This window comes from Antechinus flavipes, chromosome 6 (assembly GCF_016432865.1).
Source record: "Antechinus flavipes isolate AdamAnt ecotype Samford, QLD, Australia chromosome 6, AdamAnt_v2, whole genome shotgun sequence".
In the NCBI taxonomy this organism is placed as follows: Eukaryota; Metazoa; Chordata; class Mammalia; order Dasyuromorphia; family Dasyuridae; genus Antechinus; species Antechinus flavipes.
In genome coordinates this window covers 254,478,783-254,498,450 of record NC_067403.1, presented here as the reverse complement: position 1 = coordinate 254,498,450, position 19,668 = coordinate 254,478,783, and the positions used below count along the sequence as shown (strand labels likewise).

At 37.8% G+C, this 19,668-nt stretch overlaps 1 protein-coding gene across 5 annotated transcripts in view; it reads right to left on the bottom strand.

Moving 5' to 3' along the window:
- Nucleotides 1–209: 209 nt before the first annotated feature.
- Nucleotides 210–19,668, bottom strand: part of RTN3 (reticulon 3) — a 47,285-nt gene continuing 27,826 nt past the window's right edge. For all 5 annotated transcript variants that reach the window (XM_051966261.1, XM_051966262.1, XM_051966263.1 and 2 more), the window contains 6 exons: nucleotides 6,124–6,331; nucleotides 4,921–5,059; nucleotides 4,379–4,448; nucleotides 3,755–3,801; nucleotides 3,320–3,378; nucleotides 210–2,536 (listed from right to left, as the gene is read on the bottom strand). In XM_051966261.1, the coding sequence (XP_051822221.1) occupies nucleotides 2,491–2,536; nucleotides 3,320–3,378; nucleotides 3,755–3,801; nucleotides 4,379–4,448; nucleotides 4,921–5,059; nucleotides 6,124–6,331 (569 nt within the window). In that variant the 3' untranslated portion in view covers nucleotides 210–2,490. The remainder of the gene's footprint in view (nucleotides 2,537–3,319; nucleotides 3,379–3,754; nucleotides 3,802–4,378; nucleotides 4,449–4,920; nucleotides 5,060–6,123; nucleotides 6,332–19,668) is intronic.

Genomic DNA, 19,668 nt, shown 5'->3' with positions numbered 1-19,668 from the left:
ACCCTTAAGCACCTAGGACCCCTAACACACAAGAAGAGCCGGAAGGGAACCTTGGAAAAATTCACAGGCAGAGCCAAGCCTCTGCCGGACCTCCCGGGGACGCAGCCCAGTCCCTTCCTGCATCCTGCTGGATGTGTGGATGATGCTTTTATCAGATGTTTGTGTCCAGGGAAACACGCTGTCGAGACAAAGAACGGAGGCAGCCAGAATCACAGACATTGTGTTCTTTTTATTAATACCACATCAATTTGCAGTTTGACAGGAACCAAGATTCTCTAGGCTCCTTAGAAGGGCCGCTACTGTACTTTATGTTGCACGCACATACACGCACACACACAGAGCTTCATTAGTAATTTTTTGTCTACATTTTTTTCCTTAAAAAAAAAAAAACAACAACAACAAAACCTGCCTGGCACAAAGATCTGTCCAATGATCAAACACAGCAGTAATAATAGAACAGACAGAAGCGCAAGGCATGGAGGCTCCCAGGGCAGAGAGAGACCCCTTGGAGGGGGAAGCCCAATGACCAGCGGTGCCCTGGAGGGTGGAGAGAGGCTCGGCTCATCAGGACACATTCGATACAACAGACTGGAGAGGAATGAGAGCAGAGGAACAGGAAAAGCGGGGAGGAACAACAATGTCTCAAGTTCCCAGCACCAAAGTCTTCCTACTACTCATCGAAAGTCCCTAAAAAGGAGTTTTTTTCAAGAAAGGGAGAACTTTTCCTATGCTACTTTCTACTGAGCTGCCTTTGCGGGCCTAGACAAAAATAGGTCCACTTCCTCTAGATTATCCACATTCACTACTTAACACCTTCGGCAGCTCACAAGTGAACTCGGCCACAACCGTATTATCGAAAATCAAATGCTTCCCGAATCTACTATAGGAAGAAAACGTTAGGAGGGAAGAGAGACCGACATTTCTAGCAGAGACCAGAGTGCTAATTAATCTTGACACCAGCAGCCGAGGTCGACCCGCTATTTAGCTTGGGCCAACTGCTCTGCACCATTTGCCCTCTGCCGGGGCAATGAGGGGGCACCTCACCAACTCTGCCTCGGGAACCCCTTAATCATCATGTAGTGAGGGGCAATTTGGGCCAAGGCAAATGTTGAAAAGACAAGGTCTCCACTTCCGCCCCCCCAAAAATGAAGAAAACCTTCCAAATAAAAAGACATAACCTCCAAATGCAAAGCTACCCTCCAAACGAGGCTAGACCCCATGTAAACCACAAAATGTACTTCTATAAAACTAATCTGCATTTTGTCCTTCTGATTCAAAAACAAAAACTTTATTTCCTCCTGCCTTCAGCCTAAACCCCATTTTAGGGAATCAGAGGTTGGTGTTTAGTCCAGCTCAGGAAACCACTCCTTAGGGCAGAGATGAGAAAGGTAGGGGAAAGACAGCCCGTGGAGGAGGAAAGACAAAACAGGGCTAAGAAGGAGGGGAGGGGTGGGGGGGAGGTTCACAAGTTCCTCTTAGCACGTTCTCCCACCCCAGACTGAGAGAGAATTACAACTGACGAGGCCACATGCAGATTATTTTTCTCTAACAAGTTTACAGCAGTGTACAGCAGTTACAGACTTTTTATTTCATAATATGAAAAGTACAACCTTATTAAACTTGAAGTGAGGAGGGGGAGAGGGAGGAAAGCACATCATAGGAATGAGTTATAGAAGACTAAAGCTCAGAACTGGTGTCAGAAAAGGAATAAAACAAATGCCTACTTCTCAAAACGGTGTTTTCATAATTGCTTAGGGAGGAGAGGGTGGCAGGCTGGTCCTTCTCTGGGTTTCCTTCAGGTCCCCATTCTCCACCACTGATATCTTGCTTATCAGGCAAAGGGAAAATCCCTATTATTTCTAAGTATTAAATGGAACTAAAAGCTCTCCCTTTCTTTCAGATGTCCCACTAGAAAGAAGAGCAGGAACCACCCATGTCAGCCTTTCCTACCATGGGGCAGGACGATGAGGTCCAAGAGGTCCCAAAGACTCAGAAGAAGGGAAAATTATTAAGAGTCCTTTCATACCCATACTCCTGCCCCCAAATAATTTGCCAAAAATAAAAACTGTTTTCCTTCGACTTAAAAATAAAACTAAGCTAACGATGAGAGATTGGGAAAGCTCAGGAGGTGGGCGTCATTAGGTGGTTGGCGTCTTCCTTCCCTTTCCACCATTCCTTTCCAATCTTTCATTCTGCAGTCCCAGCTAGCGGAAAACCACCTCCCACCCCCTGCCAAACTAGGTATGGATTTATCCTAGTAATGAGTTTTTCTTTTACTCTAAGACATCAGTTCTTTTTAGTCCAGAATGTTCTTGTGCTTGATACTGAGGGCAAAGGTGAGGGAGGGGAAAAATACCAAATTAAAAAAAAAACAACTTGGAATGCAGGCTCAAGCTGACAATGAGCATACTCCTTCATAGGTACGAGTAACAACGGTTATAACTATTAGATGGTGTTTTAGTAACTGTTGGAATTCCAGTTTCTGAGCTGTTATTCTGCCTTTTTCTTCGCAATGCCAGGCAGTTTTGCTTGGATCCTACATGAGAAAACAAACAGAAAATGACACAACCTTTGAAATAAATCACATAGCACTAATATTAAGTAAAAGAACCCTAGATCCTAATTTACACGCTAAGTAGAAGACCTGTGATCTCACCAGGAGAAAGATGCCCTGATGTGGGAACACCCTTTGTCAACAGATTTCAGGCCTCAGGCCAGGCTCACAGGGGTGAGTTAACTTTCCAGAGTCTCACACACCTTTTCATTGTAAAGCAGAATTTGAATTTGGATCTTCCCACCTACAAACTCCATGCTCTCCACTACATGAGTTTACCAGACACCCCCTGTTCATCAGTTTCTTCATGTGTAAAATGAGCTAGAGCAGAAAATGGCAGCACAATGCTCCAAGTATCTTTGCCAGGAAAATCCCAGACACAAGAGAAGTGAATAAACAACAGTTTTTCTTTAACCAAAACTTTCAAAACCTAAAATGCTCCCCCCATCCCCGTTACTGTTCAGCTGTATCCAGCGTGTGGTGATTCTATGGATCCTACTGTCCACATGGGTTTTTTTTTTTGGCACTTTAGTGGTTTTGCCCTTTTCTGCGGGATGAAGGCAGAGACTACCTGACATGTCCAGGGTCCCACAACTAGCATGTGTCTGAGGTCACATGGGAAGTCTGTTCTTTCCAATTCCAGGCCCAGCACTCCCCAACTTAGCCATTTAGCTGCCTATCACAGCAGCATGTTCTGGAATCTTTCAGAGCAGGAAGTTCAGGCATGCCATAACTTTCACAAAAGCAGCAGTAAAAAATACTCACTTCGCAACAACTGCCTTGGTCTGATCACGAGCGATGCCAACATAATGGTCAATCTGTGTCTTTAAGGAAAAAATATAGTCCAGTTGGTAAAAAAAAACCAGGCAGAACTTTAAATCTCTTTTAAGCAACTTCTCCTCTAACATTTTTTTTCTAAAACAACTATCGTCACCAAGACAAGGAATAACAATGCTGAAAAGGAGCAACAAGAGCTAGTAGTGAATTCTTCCAAGATTTGGGTTCATAGTTGGGATTTTCTGTTATAAATATTCCTCACTCACTGAAACGCTGAGCTTGAGAGCACTTCTCCTAAGATGTTCCTCTAGAAGTTTATGGAAAGTAATGATGTTTGTAAAAGTAAGAAATCAATCTTCAAAGTCTAATACACCAGAATCAACTGTTCTTCAAAAATATTTTATCTGAAAGTCAATTACTTACCTTATACTTTTCATAGACAATTGGAACACTGAAGACCAGCAGTTCAGCTGTAAGAAACAACCAATTTTATGTAAAGAAGACAATCAAAACAGTACTGTATACTTTTAAAATCTGAATGAAAGACAACAGCTCTGATTTTTGACTCAAAATAACTCTCAGAAAAAAAAATCTAAATTAAGAATGTAATTTAATGTGTAACTGGGAAAAAATTAAAAAATAAACAAACTATCATTTGAGCTTTAGGGAGATACAGGGAAAATAGTAGAATATATAAGAGATCACTATTTGTGAAGGACACTTGGGTTCCAGGCCACATGGCACAAGAAAGGTAAAGACATGAGTAACTGACAGCGCAGGGCCAGCCTCTGTGCCCACAGGTAGTTATTTATTAAGTGCTTATTGCATGTTAGTCCCTGAGCCAAGTGCTAGGAATCTAAATAAAGGAATTGTGCTCAGGGACCTTCCCACAAGACGCTCCCATTTCAATGGAAGAGATAGTACATCAAAAACTAGAAACAGCCATGATACATATAGCAAAAACAGGCTGGAGGTGGGTGAGGGATGTCCTTCCCCAGGGAAGTTCTCCCAGACTGATTTGTATCCTCTTTCCAAGCACTTCCTTACCAAGAATCAGAAGGGTAATCCCATTGAAAACTGCACCCACATATGTCATCAGCCACATGAAGACAGCCAGCTGAAAAAGACAGGGTCAGACTGTAAGAGGCACAATTCCAAAGGGGAATCCTGTTAGCCTGAGACTCCCCAGCTCTAACTTTAGTAAAATTCTCTTTTATCTCCAAGGTCAGAAAACTTCAGTCCAAGGCCCATTTTTCGGTCCAACTTCTGAGTTAAGAGTGTTTTGCACCTTTAAGTACAAGGAAACTTTATTTGAAAATGTATAAACCAGTCTTGCCTCAAAAGCAAACCATGCTTACCAATCACTGCAAACTAATTCTAGGGGCTCTCAAAATTTCAGAACTGCCGAGGTTCTATAGAACCCTTACCCCCAAACCCAATTTAAACCTTCTTTCTTCCTCTCAGTCTGTGTTCTTTTAGCAGGACGGAAGAGTCTTCACTACTTCCCATCCACTGAAGATACAGTCTGTTCAGTTTCCACAAGGCTTCCTCTTACCTTCCCCTCCTCCTCCTCTTTAGCTCCAACTAACCTTTAAGGAATCCACCAGATCTTCTACCAGAAAGAGACGGATGATGAGCTTGAGAGCTTTGTTCACATGTACCATAGCAGCATTCACGTAATTATGGAAAGCTTCAGAGGACAAAGCAATGTCCACATCCAGGTAGGCCCTTAACGGAGAAAGAGCAAACAATCACAACACTTGACTCATCAGTTCACATTTTCTAAAAATTGGGACTACAACCCATCCACATCGGCCCATTTGAAATCTTGTCTGTGTTGTCCTGTAAGAGCAGGGATTATCCAACAAGCTGGAAACCTTTGCTTTCAAGTCTGGATTATTGGGTGGATGGTGACTGGGACATAATTCGGGAATTCCTAAGTATCTACTTTCAGCTCTGTAATGGGATTGTGCTGTAACTGTGAACCTTTGTGTTGACTTTCTTTGTAAAATGAAAGTAAATTTTTGCCTTAAAATGATTTCATAAGAGTTAAGGTCAATAACTATGTAGAGCATTTAGCAACAAAACAAAACAAAACAAAACCCACACCTTATAAATTCAAAATAATGTTCTTAGGGAGAAAAAAGTGGACTGGAAAATGAACTAGCAGAGCAATAATAAAATTACTTCTTGAACACTCCACTTGGAAAAGCTTCCTTTTCTCTAAAAAAATTATGAAAATCACCACCACTTTTTTTTTTGGTCAAAGTAATATTTTTAAGGGGCTATGACTTTCAACAGGAAAAGTATCTGATTTTGGGGGGAGGGGGAAGTGTGAGTTGCCAGAAATTGAATCTCAGAAACATATGTTCATCTATCTGATTTTTACCAAACCTGATCTCTAATATATAAATGTAGCTAAAGGAAGGGGAGTGGGAATGAGTATCAAAGGCATTTACAGAACTATGGGATGAATCAAGAACCCCCTCCCCTGCATCTCCAGTAACTTAAGATACCATGGATGAACATGCTCAGCAAAGCATTAGGCTTCTGTTATGCTCTGAGGGCTAACTTGCAAAGAGACTAGGAGCTGGACATCAGCCCACCTGCTCCGTTATTTCAAGCTGTCACTTTCTGCCTGATGTGAGAGCCCAAAGGTTCTCCAGCCCAAAGTGCTCCTTCTTGGAGAATCCTTCCTCTGCAAGGAAGTTGCTTTACTGGCCCCATACTAGTGCAGGGGTACGCTCAATCACAGAGCTGCAGAATTTCCTTTGAAATATTCTTTGACTCACTTGAATGGGTGGCCCTCTTCTGACTTCTGTACAGCTTGAATGACAGACTTGTAGACCCTGAAGCTGATGGTCACAGAGAGAAGAGCCAAGATGAGGTAAGAGGCCACACTGATGACACTGAAAGCTGCTAGGGAAAGCAGCATGATCAATGTTGTGCCAAAGACGAGGCCTGTCTTCTTGACATCCCGCCAGAAGATGAGGTCGTGAACTGCCAAAAGAAAAGGAAGAAGCCGTAAGCACATAACCAAGTACCTCAAGGGGGTTCACTTGTTCTAGCCAGGACACAGTGTGTTCTCACTTTATGAAAACCAAACCGACAAAATTAGAGAACATTACTGTAAATGGGTTTCATTAGACAAAAGGCTTTTTGATAACCAGTGGTCCTGCCAACACTGAGTTTCCCCAATTGCATCTAAAATAAAATGGCGTTTATATACAGCTCTTAAAGATTATCTCTACTTTTAAAAAGCAAATTGGAATTCAGAAAACCTTAAGTCTGAAATATGAGTTGGGACTCAACAGAACATCTAACAATGTTTATTTGAAGACTATATTTGCATAGAAAGGAAATTTGTAATAAATACATCTTGACGTGTTGTTTAAAATATAAACAAGAATTAATTCAGGATGTCTCAGGAATCCAAAATCAGAAAGAAGTAGGAATCTTAATCCCTTAAGAGTCTTAAAAGCATTACAGGGCAGCTAGCAACCAACCTTTGCTATCAGATATGACAATTACTATTCTGTTAGAATTTCACTAATGATAAGCGAGCTAATTCTAATATTGACAGTACTACTGCCTCTTAACAAGGTGTCTATCACATAATTGATACAAAAGTACATTCTATTTAGCAAAAAGAATTTTAGAATCCAACAAATACATCTAAGATACATCTTACTTACATCTGACTGCAGGCAATAATCTTAATAGATTGTACAGCATTATTAGGAAGAGCTTTGTTAATACTATTGCCTCCATGTGCCCAAACCTTCAGGAATTTGGGGACAGATACAATCATAGTTTGGGGGAGAATAAGTAAATGAAGAAATACTAACCTAATATCTATCAAGAAAAAATACAGTTACTGAAAGAAAAATAAAACACAACTCTGGCCAACAGATGAGACAGATGAGAGTGGTTATTTTCTTTAGATCAGGGCAACTAGATGATCCAGTGGATAAGAGCACCTCCTGATGTCAAGAGATTCTAAGTTCAATCTGACCTCAGACACTTAACAATTACTAGCTGTGTGATCCTAGGGTAGTAAGTCACTAAATTTCATTTGCCTCTGAGGAATGTAATTTTGGGGAAAACCCAGTCTACTTCACCAAACCTTTGGACACATAAAAGTAAAAAAGAATAAGTTTGTATTGGGGAAAGAAAATAAGCTGAACTATACTGAAATGAGGGGAATTGAGGAAGGTAATTTTGAGTTCACAAAAAAAGTTGGGATATGTAATCAAGTAGATTTCAGGAAGGTAATTTTAACAGAACCAGCAAAGGCCTGTGAATCTGTACTGAGACTTTTAAATGATAGTTCCACCCTGGAATGGATGGTAGAGGTTTGGTGAAGTATCAAGAAGAGTTGTCCTAAGACTTAAAGCTGAAGAAAACATAAAACAGTTGGGATAAATGAACTGGTACTTTAAGGTTTTATCTAATTAACACCGTAATAGAAAGTGGCCTCCGAGGACCCTCAGACTGAAGAGCTCAAGTCCAGCATCTCAGCTATGTGTTAACTCTATCACTGGGCAAATCATGGGCAAATAACAATCCAAAATTCAGTTTCCTTAATGCTCCCAACTCTAATCCTGTGATCCCAATGTGTTTCTTCAGCATGTACATCTGTTTATGATTGCAAATAAAACAAAATTCTTTATATTCATAAAGAGGTAATTAGGATCAAAATATCCAAGAATTTTGACATGAAACACCAGGTTCACTGGATTTGCTCATTATCCCCAAATCTAGCTAATAACTTATTTCTTCCCCTCCTTAACTGTACAAAAAGTTAGTGAGAAGCCCATGGGCATTAGAAAAGAATATCTCAAGAGTGAAAAGAGAATGCCCAGAAAGAAGACTGGGGATGCCCATACCCTGCGAGGATCTCTGGGTTCCTGTGACAATGTCTCAGAGAGCCACAGTGGCAGCAATGCCCAAGTTCTTCTGACAAGACTGCTCAGGCCCAGAGGCTTTAGGAACCCCAATATTCTTTCTTGGTATGGACACCTTCAAGATTCAGTACTCAAAAGAGCTGGGGGGAAGGAGGGACCAAACCCTGGCAAGAACAGAAGCAAAAAGTAGTCATCAGATAACTGCTTTAATCTGAATACTCATTGCCTGTTATGGAAATAGATCAAACCTAATAGGGTATCCAGTTTGGGGGTTCAGGGGAGGTCAGACAAACCAAAGGAAGAGTCACAAACAAGACAAATTTCCTGATACTGAAGGGAGAATAGGAAAAACTTGGAGAAAGAATCTAAATTAGGGCCTTAAATCAACTCATTTAACATGTGGCAAATGGCCCAACAAACTGGTATATTCATGTAACAGATGAAATTATTTAAAAAAAACCAGCATCGAGAATACTGAGCATTAAGAAACAAACCTAAGTGAAATAAGAACCAGGATAATAACTGATACAAGGATAATGACAACACAGTCAAAAAAAAAAAAAAAAACACTTAGAAAAACTTAAGAACTCTGATCAAAGAAATGATTGCCCATGCCTCCAAAAGACCTAAGAAAACAACTTAATACCTCTCTTCTGACAAAGAAGTGAGACATACAAAGGAAAGACAAATACATTTTGGACACAACCATTACATGGATTTGTTTTCTTAGAAGAGTTTTCATTTTCCCTTCCTTTCTAGGTTAACATGAAGAAAGGCAAATTAACATAGATGTTTAAAAAAAATGGAAATAAATGCCTTTTAAATTGCAATGGAAAAAAACCAAAACCCAGGAGGGAAATTAATAAGTACAAAAGAAAGGCAGTTTTTAGAGTAATTTGTAGAATGTATCAGAGTTTTATAAATGGTGAGATTTCATTTCCCATAGAATCCTTTTTGTGTTCTACATATATATTCTGGGAATGTCCTTCCTTTCAAGGCTAATGTTTGCTCCCTTGTGCGCATTATGAAGCAAATTGGGAATCAAGAGCATCCTATGTCAATCACAGCTTATTTTTGTTGAAAGCTGAATCAGCTAACAAAATGCTAACTCTGATGCAAGAAACCCAGCGAAATTAAGAATGACTGACAAGATACGAGGTTTACACTAAAGCCTCTGGTTTTGATGATACAGATCTTTAGATCAGAGATAAAATGGGGATGGCTGGGTGTAGAGGAGGGTCTGTTAACTGTAATACTTCCCTAGGCCATGTGCCAAATTATCCAAAAATATGTAAGCACTGCAGAAACACCACTTCTAAACAATTGATCCCTTCATCTTTTTGTCTCTTACCAAAGAAACTGCACCAAAACTCCACTAAACTCCCTCTCCTTGGGCTATCCTCTGTCCCTCTTTACCTCCACCTCTCTATCATGTCCCTCCCTTGTGCCTAGCATAGGATTCAGAATTCAACAGGCTCTTGAATAAAAGATCCAGCTGCCCAGAGAGCCTCTGACAGCTCAAATGTAAAATGAAACTCAACCACATCTACCTTTCTGTTCAGGTTCTCAATTTCTGTTAACAGCAGTAGTACCAACTAACCCATCCCCCCCAAGCATTTATTAAGTGCCTATAATGAGTAGGGGGTGTACATAGAATTAATGAAACAGTCCCTATTTGCAAGTACCTTAGACTTAAATGGAGGTAAAAATGAGACAAGCAGAAAAGGGGGTGGGCGTGAGGAACGTGGACAAATGTAGAGAATGAATACAAAGCAGTTCAACCATCTTCTGTCCCCACAATCTGGGTCACTCCTAGATAGTGTCTCGGGCCCCAGTCTCCAGTCCATTCTCCGAAGAGCTGCCAAGGCCATCCTAAGGCACAGGCCTGTTTGCGCACACTTGCCTCCAACCTTCAGTGCTTTCAAGCTGCCTACAGGACCTTACCCTGGCACGCAAGGCCCCAGCACAAGCTGCTTTTGGCTAAGCTCCTAATTCTATTTCACATTATTGCTCCATCATTCTTACTTGCCAAAATAGATGATTAATGATTCCCTGATGGCATTCTGCTGCCCTTTCAACCCCATTCTTAGAATGTCTCTCACCCCATAAATGCCTAGCAAGAATTTTCTTTAGCTTCAAAGCTCAGCATCCATAACCCCTTCTTTATGAAGTCTTCCCTGATAGGAAATCAGGGCAAAAAGTGTTCCCCTTTCTCACATTTTCCTAAGCTGCTTTGTCTGGTTCTCTCCTTTTGCCTATATCATACTATTTTGTATTATTTTTAAGAATAAATATGATTGTGTCTTGCTTAGGAAACATGAGGGAATCTTTCTTTGTATTCCTGTCTCAAGCCCTGTAAATACAATAAGATGCATCACATTTACTGAAATGAACTAGCTATTGCCACTATGCCCATTCCTATAGCATAAGAAACGAAGGGGTAAATGTGTGAATAAATACTATTAATTTTGCTTTTAATTTATTTTTATATGGCCTTTAAAAAATACAATTCATAAATGGAAACTATGTGTCATATTACAGTTCTTAATTTATAAGCATATGCAATGAGTCAAATTCTACTAAGTCACAGGTAATCAGAGGTTACATTTAAATATTAAAACCAGAGTTAATCAGAACCCAATTTAAGTCAAGGAAATCCTTTCTTCAAATAATAATTTTGCTATCTGCTTTCTACATAATCTTTTTTCCAGAATGCAATAAAAAAAGAAAAGAAAATGAAAAACAAAACAGTGTAATATGATACTTAGAGAGTTTTAACTCAGTCCAAAGAGTATTCTTCCTTTAACCTGGAAGCTTTGGATTTGTTAATGATGTTTCCCTTGTGTTTTAATCTGGGGTTTCTTTCAGGAGGTGATTAATCAGTGGATTCCTTTTACTCACTCTCTCTGCCCTCTTGTTCTAATGTGTCTGGACAGTCTTCTTTCATGCTTTCTTGAAATATAATATCCAGGATCTTTTTTTGGTCATGGTTTTTCAGGGAGTCCCATGGTTCTTAACTTATCCTCTCCTTGATCCGTTTTCCAAGTCAGCCATTTCTGATAATAGATACCTTAGATTTTTTTGTATTTTTCAACCTTTTGATTTTATTTTAAAATTTCTTATTGTCTCAAGAGTCTAACTTCTATTTGGTATATTCTGATTTTTAGGGAGACTTATTTGGGTAAGATTTTGTACTACAACAAAAGGTTTGGGGAGGGAAAAGCATGGTGTTAAGCTATTTATTTTCTTTCCAATGCTCTATTCCAAAATTCTCATTTTTAGAAATTGTTTCAATTTTTGTTTTTAAAGAAAAGATTCACCTTCTCTTGGTCCATATGTACAAATAAGGAAATATGTTTAAAAGGATTGCACAGAATGCACAAATAACCTTTATCAGATTGTTTGCTGTCTTGGAGAAAGAGGCAATAAGGAGAAAAATTTGGAACACACAGTCTTACAAAAATGAACACTGAAAACTATCTTTACAAGTATTTGGAAAAATAAAATACTACAAAAAGAACAAAGAAGAGGTCAGAAATCTTTAACATGAGCACCATGGATAGCACCAAGCCTCAAGTCAGGAAGGTGAGTTCAAATCCTGTTCTATTCATATGATCTCAGACAAGTCTATTTCAGTTTCCTCAAATGTAAAATAGAGATAATAGTGCCTTGCTGTGAGAATAAAATGAGAAAATATCTGTAAAGTGCTTTGCCAATGCTGCTTATGATGAAGTGTTTAATTCTACGTGACATTTTAAGACTATATTCAAGTTGGAAACCATTTAGGATACTAAAGTGACTGGCGACTGTGCCAATACAAACACTGATTAAAGCAACAGAATGTTTATCCTAAAGAAACTTGGGGGAAGAGGCAGTAATAACATTCCAGCCTCCTCCTTATTAGAGGGCTGGCCTAGGTATAGCAGGATAAAAGTTGCAGAAAAGAACTTTTAGCTTAACATATATCAAAGGCACCTGGAAGTAAAATTAGCTCATTGATGGAGGGTGGGTTTCTTTCCAACTTAAAAAAAAAATAGTTTGAACTAGAGCTCTAAGATCTCTTTCCAACGCTAAACTTATGATTTAGTTGACCAAAAGTTTAAATAGAAGTTGGATGATTTGATGGAAGGGACTCTTGGTCTAGATACAACTTGGACTAGATGGTCTCCAATTCTGGTTCCAATTCTTCTAATTCTGTGATTCTATTCAAGAGAAACATTCAACTTTTGACAAATTTGACTCCCTTAGGGACCCTTAGTTATATACCCTTTGGTCCTTAGATCTTTAACTCGAATGCTCTTATATGTCAAACTATACTACAAAGCAGTAATCATTAAATTACTTAGTAATTTAGAAAAACAAACATACCCAAGAGAGATTGATCAACAGATAAGATCAAATGAGGTCAACGATATACAGAAATGAACAGAATAGAGCTTAATAAACACAAAAACTTCAAATACTTGAATAAAACCAAAATTATTAGAAAACTCGGCATTTTACCATCCTAAAAATGGCAAAAATAAGGTACAAACCAACATTTCATATGGTATTATCAAGAGAAATTCCAAACACATATGAAGCACAAACTTTTATGTGGTGACATCAAAAACAAATTACAAAAGAACAAGGAAAAAACCTACCTTTTTCTGATCGATGGATAGGAAGATTTCATAACCAAACAAGAGATTATCTTAACTGATAAATGGTCAAAGGATATGAACAGGAATAAGATATGGAAAAAAAATGGAAGAAAAAAATTATTGGAAGGATACAGGAAAATATTACCACTGGAAAGCAATGTCTGGAACTATGCGTCCAAAGTCATTAATTTGTACAAACCTTTGATCTAGCAATAGGCTACTACTAGGCCTATATATAGATCAAAGAGTTCAAACAAAGAAGAAAAGGACTTTCTTGTACAATAATATTTATAGCAGCTATTCTTGTAGAGATTTTTGGAAACCAATTGGGTCTGTAGAAACCATGAGGGGGGTAAAGGGACCATTTCGGAAAAACTTGGTAAGACTTGTATGAACTGATGGAAAGTAAAGTGAGTAGAACCAAGTCAATAAATATTTATTAAATGCCTACTATATGCCAGACATTGTGTTAACTACTGAGAATACAAAAAGACAGCCTCTTCCCTAAGGAGTTCACAATCTAATGGAGCAAAAATATATATACAAACTATATATGGAATTTTAAAAAAAGACAATAATTTAAAAGATGGAAGGCCCTAGAATTGGAAGTTGGAAACGTCTTCTTGGAATAAATGAAATTTTAGCTGGAACTTAAAAATGAAGGGAAGCCAGTCAGCAGAGATAAGGAGACATTCCCGGCATAGGAGTTGGCAAGAGAATAGCCTTGCAGCTGAGAGATGGTTTGATTGAAAGATGTTTGATTCATGAAACAACGAGGAGGCCAATGTCACCAGATCAAAGAATAGTTGAGAGTAAAGTGGAAGATTGGAAAAGGTAGGAGGAGGATAGGTTATGAAGGGATTTGAATGTCAGGTGAGCAATTTATATGACAGGCATTTTAAGATACGGTTAATATAGGAATGTGATTTTGCTTTCTGTCATTACAAATATTTCTTTTTTTCTCATTTATGTTCGATGGAATCAAGGAGTAGGAAGAAAAATAAATGCTTCTTAATTTTTTTTTTTTGAGAGAGAATATATAATGAAGATGTCATGGAAGAATAATCAAGAAGAACTGGCAACTGAATGGATGGCAAAGTGCAAAACATAACGGCTCAGGTTGTGAATCTTGGTTAACTGCAAAGATGGCGTTATCCTCAATTGAAATAAAGGAAAAAGTTTGAGTTTTAAGGGAAAGATAAATGAGGATTTTTTTTTTTTTGACATTTTGAGTCTGAGAATTCCTATAGAGAATTCAATGGGATGTAGGTGATACAGAATAGCAGAACAGAAGGGAAGACTAGGACAAAATATATAGATCTATATGTTATCTGCACAGAGATGATAACTAACTTCATAGTAACTTCTGCTGTTGATTCTTAGCTCTATAAAAGTTTTCATAGGTTTTATAATCCTAGCTAGTATAGACCACTATTCTCATATATATGAACATGATAATATTCTATTCTTTTCTCCATCAAACTATCCTTTATGCCACTAAAACTTTTTAGTAAAATTCTTCATTCATTATATATTTAACAAACATTCAGAAACAGTAATTTCCGTATACAAATAAAAGAGAATTATATATGAAACCATGAATTTCCATTAAGCTTGGTTTTTAAAATATGTAATAAATTTAACACAGTAGCTGCAAAACTGTCTTTGTCTCTTTCTGAATTTATTTCTACTCTTTTATGAATTTTCAAAATATTTTCAGTGACACATCTTTCTGGCATCACTGTCACTATTTTCCACTCCCCCAGTCCTTTTCTTGTAATAAGTATAAACAAGCAGGACTAATTTGGCTGTGTCTGAAAACCCGGCTCATCCCAAACTCTTCTAGCATAATACCTTTGTGCTGAGAAATAGAAAGCGAGATTTATCACTGGGGGCCTCACACAACATTAATCAGTTTTCAAACTGATTTCACAGTTGCATTTTTTAACAAGGCTGCAATCACATTAACTTTGCTTATACACAGATTAGAGCTTGTTACTTGTCTGTTAAGCAACCTTCAGTGGCTCCTTATTCTACTTCAAGGATGTTTAATTTGGGATCCACGGCTAAGATTCAGGATCTATAAATTTGGATGAGGAAAAAAAAAAAATCACATCTTTCTACTTTCACTGATAGCTAATCAAGTTTGGCATTTGCATCAATTATGAATGTAGGCAGTAAACCACAGTATTGTCAGTAGGGTTCTGTTTGTGACACCAGGAGAAATCACAGGTGTTACCATGTGTTACAAATATTTACAGTTGTTGCATGTGCATACCTCCAATTAGTGTTTATACTGCTCACTAATTTGAAGTTACTATTATTATAGCCTTTAACTTGCCTGAATTTGAGATGTACTGTTATGTTATTTAAGGCACTGATAAGACACATTACAACAATATAAAGTTTATTAAAATATTTTTGATAACTATTTCAATATGATGAGTTTCTTTTGCAATTCTATGCATTTTATTCTCTTCATTTAAAAATACTATTCTGAGAAGGGCCCAGAAGCTTTATCAGCCCATCAAAAGGGTCCATAACAGAAAAAAGGCGAGGCATCCTTAGTCTAATAAGTCAGTTTCAACTCCAAGCAATCAAGCCCTTTTTCTCTTCTAGTCTTATCTTTTACTACTTCCACTTTCCACAAATTATGCTCTGAACCAACAGGGCTTATCATTGCTTCTCAAACAGGCTTAGTAATTTCCTCTGATACACTTTTGCTGCTCCTATGTGGTTTAGGAATTTATACTGGTGTCTTATCTTACAGGATTAGACCTATACTCCAAGTGTGGATGCAATTCCTATTTTATTTTAAATTTTGATCTTCTCCCACAACCAGATAGTAGTATTTGTTTGCTGAGAGAGTGCTGGTTCTTGGTCTTCCAGAAATATCTTGGTCTGAGGTCTGGCATCTGTGGTACAAGACTGGTTTTCACTCACAAAAGGCACGACGGCAATCCAATAAATAGGAATTCTAGGGGAAAAGATTATTTTTGCTATATTTACAAGTTGTGTGACATGTCTAAATAATTAAATGCTTACATTTTATTCATAATAGGGAATAGAATCTTTCCATCCCCAGCCACCACATATCCTAATAGGGCTGAAGAGGTAGAGGAATGATGAGGAAGCAGTGGCAGTTAGTACCAGGAACCTATACTGTTTAAGCCTCCTGAGACCAGTGGGGGCATTACCTCACAACTGAGTGGGAAGCTGGAAAGCAAAAAAGTACATTCCAAGGAGGGACATGAAACTCAAAGCAATCAAATACAAGCAGAAATCTAGAAAACAAAGACAGGCAAAGGCAAGAAACACATTAAACTGGTAAAACTTCATTTCAATTTTAAATCAAGCTTTTACAATGTTCTGAAAAATCTTATTTTGCTCACAACAGTCTCATTATAAATGAGAGCATACATAAATAGTAAAGCTGTGTAGCAGATATGAGAAATCCAAAGATGATGTCCGAGTAATTTCTTCTGAAAGGTCACTGATCCCTAGCCTAGAGTTTAGTCTGCAATATGCGGTAAAGGAAAAAACCAGGGCAACCCTAAGAAATAATAATTCATCAGCTTTTTATGCTACAGGAAATATCTTTATCACATGAAAGAACATGTGTAAAGTACTTTGCAAACCTCAATGACCTAGAGAATGCTAGTTATGCTTAGTACCCCCATCTCCACTCTCTGATGCCTATCTGGAAATGTCCCTAGAAATAACAAGGCTTACTTTAAAATTACGGTGCCTTTTTGTTTGGGGGGGAAAATTGTTTTTTTTTCTCTCCTAGGCACTGTTAAATCTTTTAACTGAAGAAACTGACTTGTAGGACAGAGCCTATAACTACTGGCTTCCCTCTTAAATTTGAGATTCTCTAGAACAGGAACAGTCTCCAGAAGTCTCAGCACCTAGCAAGGTACTTTGCATGAAGTAACTGATTAGCAAATGCTTTTTCATTCCTTCAGACATGTAGTTTGTTAAGTGAAACAAAAATTATGCTTTTAGAAACTTGTTTCAGCATGAATGTCTCTTAAACAGTCTAATAGTGAATAAAATACCTGACTGAAGATTAAATTGAACTTTTGGTTCTATATATTACTTAAGTAGGCTTCTTGCAGTACTCCATTCACACTAAAAGGAAACAGCAATTGAAAAGTAAGGCCAAGGGAAAAAAAAACATTCAAAATGATGTTTCTTCAGTTCTATAAACTGTCTCTTCATCCCTTTATTAACTGCTACCTCTAGGAGAGAGCCATTGATAGAGAGCCTGTTTCAGTACTTCCATCAGGCTGGCTTTAATCTAGGTTTCCAAGTCTGTACCACAGAGCTAGAGAGATTATTCCAATCTTCATATGAAAAAGAATAAATAAAGTGGAGTAGAATTTAAATTTTGGTAGCTTGTTATAAATTTTTCTTAAAAAAAAAAAATCCCACTCTGTCTCATTCCCTAGATCTTTCTTTCCTTGTAACATTGAGATATTGGTTTAGGGTTTATCATTATATTCCAAAGTGACTGGCATTCTTGAAGGAAATATATGTTGATATAAAATGAACATAAGACAACACAGCTAGTGAAATCATTTTTATGATCCATTTAAAGAAAAAAGCAGATGATTTTGACCCAAATTGTGACTTTCTTGTTTTGTCAGCTTTTACACAATTTAACCTAACCACTTTTCAAGTTGTAAATATAAAAAATTACTTTAATTAGATATTTTAAATCCATCTTTTGTGGGTGGCAAAATGGGTTAACAATCTGCTTTGATATAGATTTGTTCAGCCAAATAAATCACCCTCAAAATGGTACAGAAGCAGCATTGACAAACAGCACAACGCTGTTACTGTGAAATATGGACACGCATGCTCACTTTCTATGGACAAATCTGGCCACAGCCCAAAAATTTGTGGGAACCTTTTCAAAACAGCATTTCCTTCAGACTCAGAAAAAAAAAAGTTTTTCCTCCATTAGAACAACCCTGCCTCCTCTGCACTCAAACTCAAGATTTATAATACACAGAAAACAAAGTATCATTGACTACCTCATACAAAAATGAATGAGAAATTGCAGACTTAAGTAAATAAAGGATCAACTAGAAGTAAAATACATACTTTAAACTACAATCCAGAATGGCAACTGGACACACACACACACACACACACACACACATTCTCTCTCTCTCTCTGTGTCATCTCCATCCTCTTCCTACTGTTCAGTTACCCCTATTCTCACAAATATTAGGCAATGATTTTTCTCTGAGGAAGTAAAAAAAGATGGGATTAAATTTAGTTGGTATAAGACAATAGACCTAAAAAACTAAGATTTAGGTAAGACACAAATGTCTTGGCTTTTTAACTACAGAAAACTTCTCAAATATATAGGCCTGTAAGCTTTTTGCCCCCCAGTCACAGAGTAAGGTAAGGGATAAGGTTATATGAAAAAGCAGGTGGCGGCAACTGAGCAGGTTGTGAAGGAAGTCACAAAGAAAGAAGGCTGATACTAGAAGGGGGGGAAGGGAGGGCAGTCCTGCTATGGGGTCTCTTTGTACAAAGACAGGCAAACAAGAGACACAAAATGCCAGTCTAACTGAAATGGCCAGTGTATAAAGACAAAAAGAAACATCAATGTTCTTTCAGTGATGCTGTATAGCCACAAAGCATGGACTATCATAATCTCCAAAGAATCAAACTATGGGTTGCCCAAAAGGCAGAAGCAGTAGATGCAAGTATAGTATATTATCAATGACAACATATAAAATTAGTCATTTATAAGACAGTCTATAAATAGGGTATCAGGAAAAAAAAAAGTAAATTTCAATGATTTAACAAAAAGAAACAAGAGATGACAATCTGAGTGCTGCACTAGTATTTAAGGCAAAAACTCTAGCTATTACAGGGGATTCACAGGAGGCCACGGTCCAAAACTGCCTGATGGGAAACTACAATCTGTCATCTACACCACTGGAGTAATTTTACACATAAACATGTGCACAGAACCCAAAGTAGTAAAATATTAACATTTTTACATTTTAAACACGTTTTGATAACTCTCTGACCTCACATTATTGTGGCAAGAGTTCTCTTTCCAGTTAAGATAGGGAAAAGAGAATTTGAACAGGGGCAAACTAAATGGAAAATTTTAGAGATCTGAGGTTGTATTACGAAGGAGGTTGGGGAAAAAGGTTAGCCTGAGAAAGTTTCATGAGTTTCAAATACTAAAAGAAAGGATGACGCATAGTTTGTAGGAGACATGGGGCTTCCTCTTCTAAATGAAGCGTTGGCTCCAGCAACAAAGGGGCTGTAAGTAAACTGAGATTTGTTAGGAGAGGAGAGATTTGTTAGAAGATTGGAGAGGCCTGAAGCCCACCATTAGAACCTTGAATTTTCTACAAAGCAGAGCTATTCTCAAGTATCTGAGATGTGATGGAAATGTTTAAAGAACCTTGAAGAAGTGCCAGCAGTCATTTGTGAAGGACTAGACATTCTTCTTTCAATTATTTCCCCATAACTATTTTTTACTGCAAGAAAAATGAATGACATCCAAACTTAAGTCTCATCACACTTTACCAATTTTCTCTGAAAATATGATGTCATTGGGATTTTTCTAGCAATTCTTAGAAATCCCAGAACATAATGTATAAAATGATTTATTAAAAGCTCCAGGGTGATTCACTCTTTTCTCAAGTATTAGTGATGGGTTCGATTTTTCCTCTCTTCTATCTAACATGTTATTCTCCTTCATGCCATCATCCTTAGTGATTTTACACTCGATTAATGACAATTCTCATAC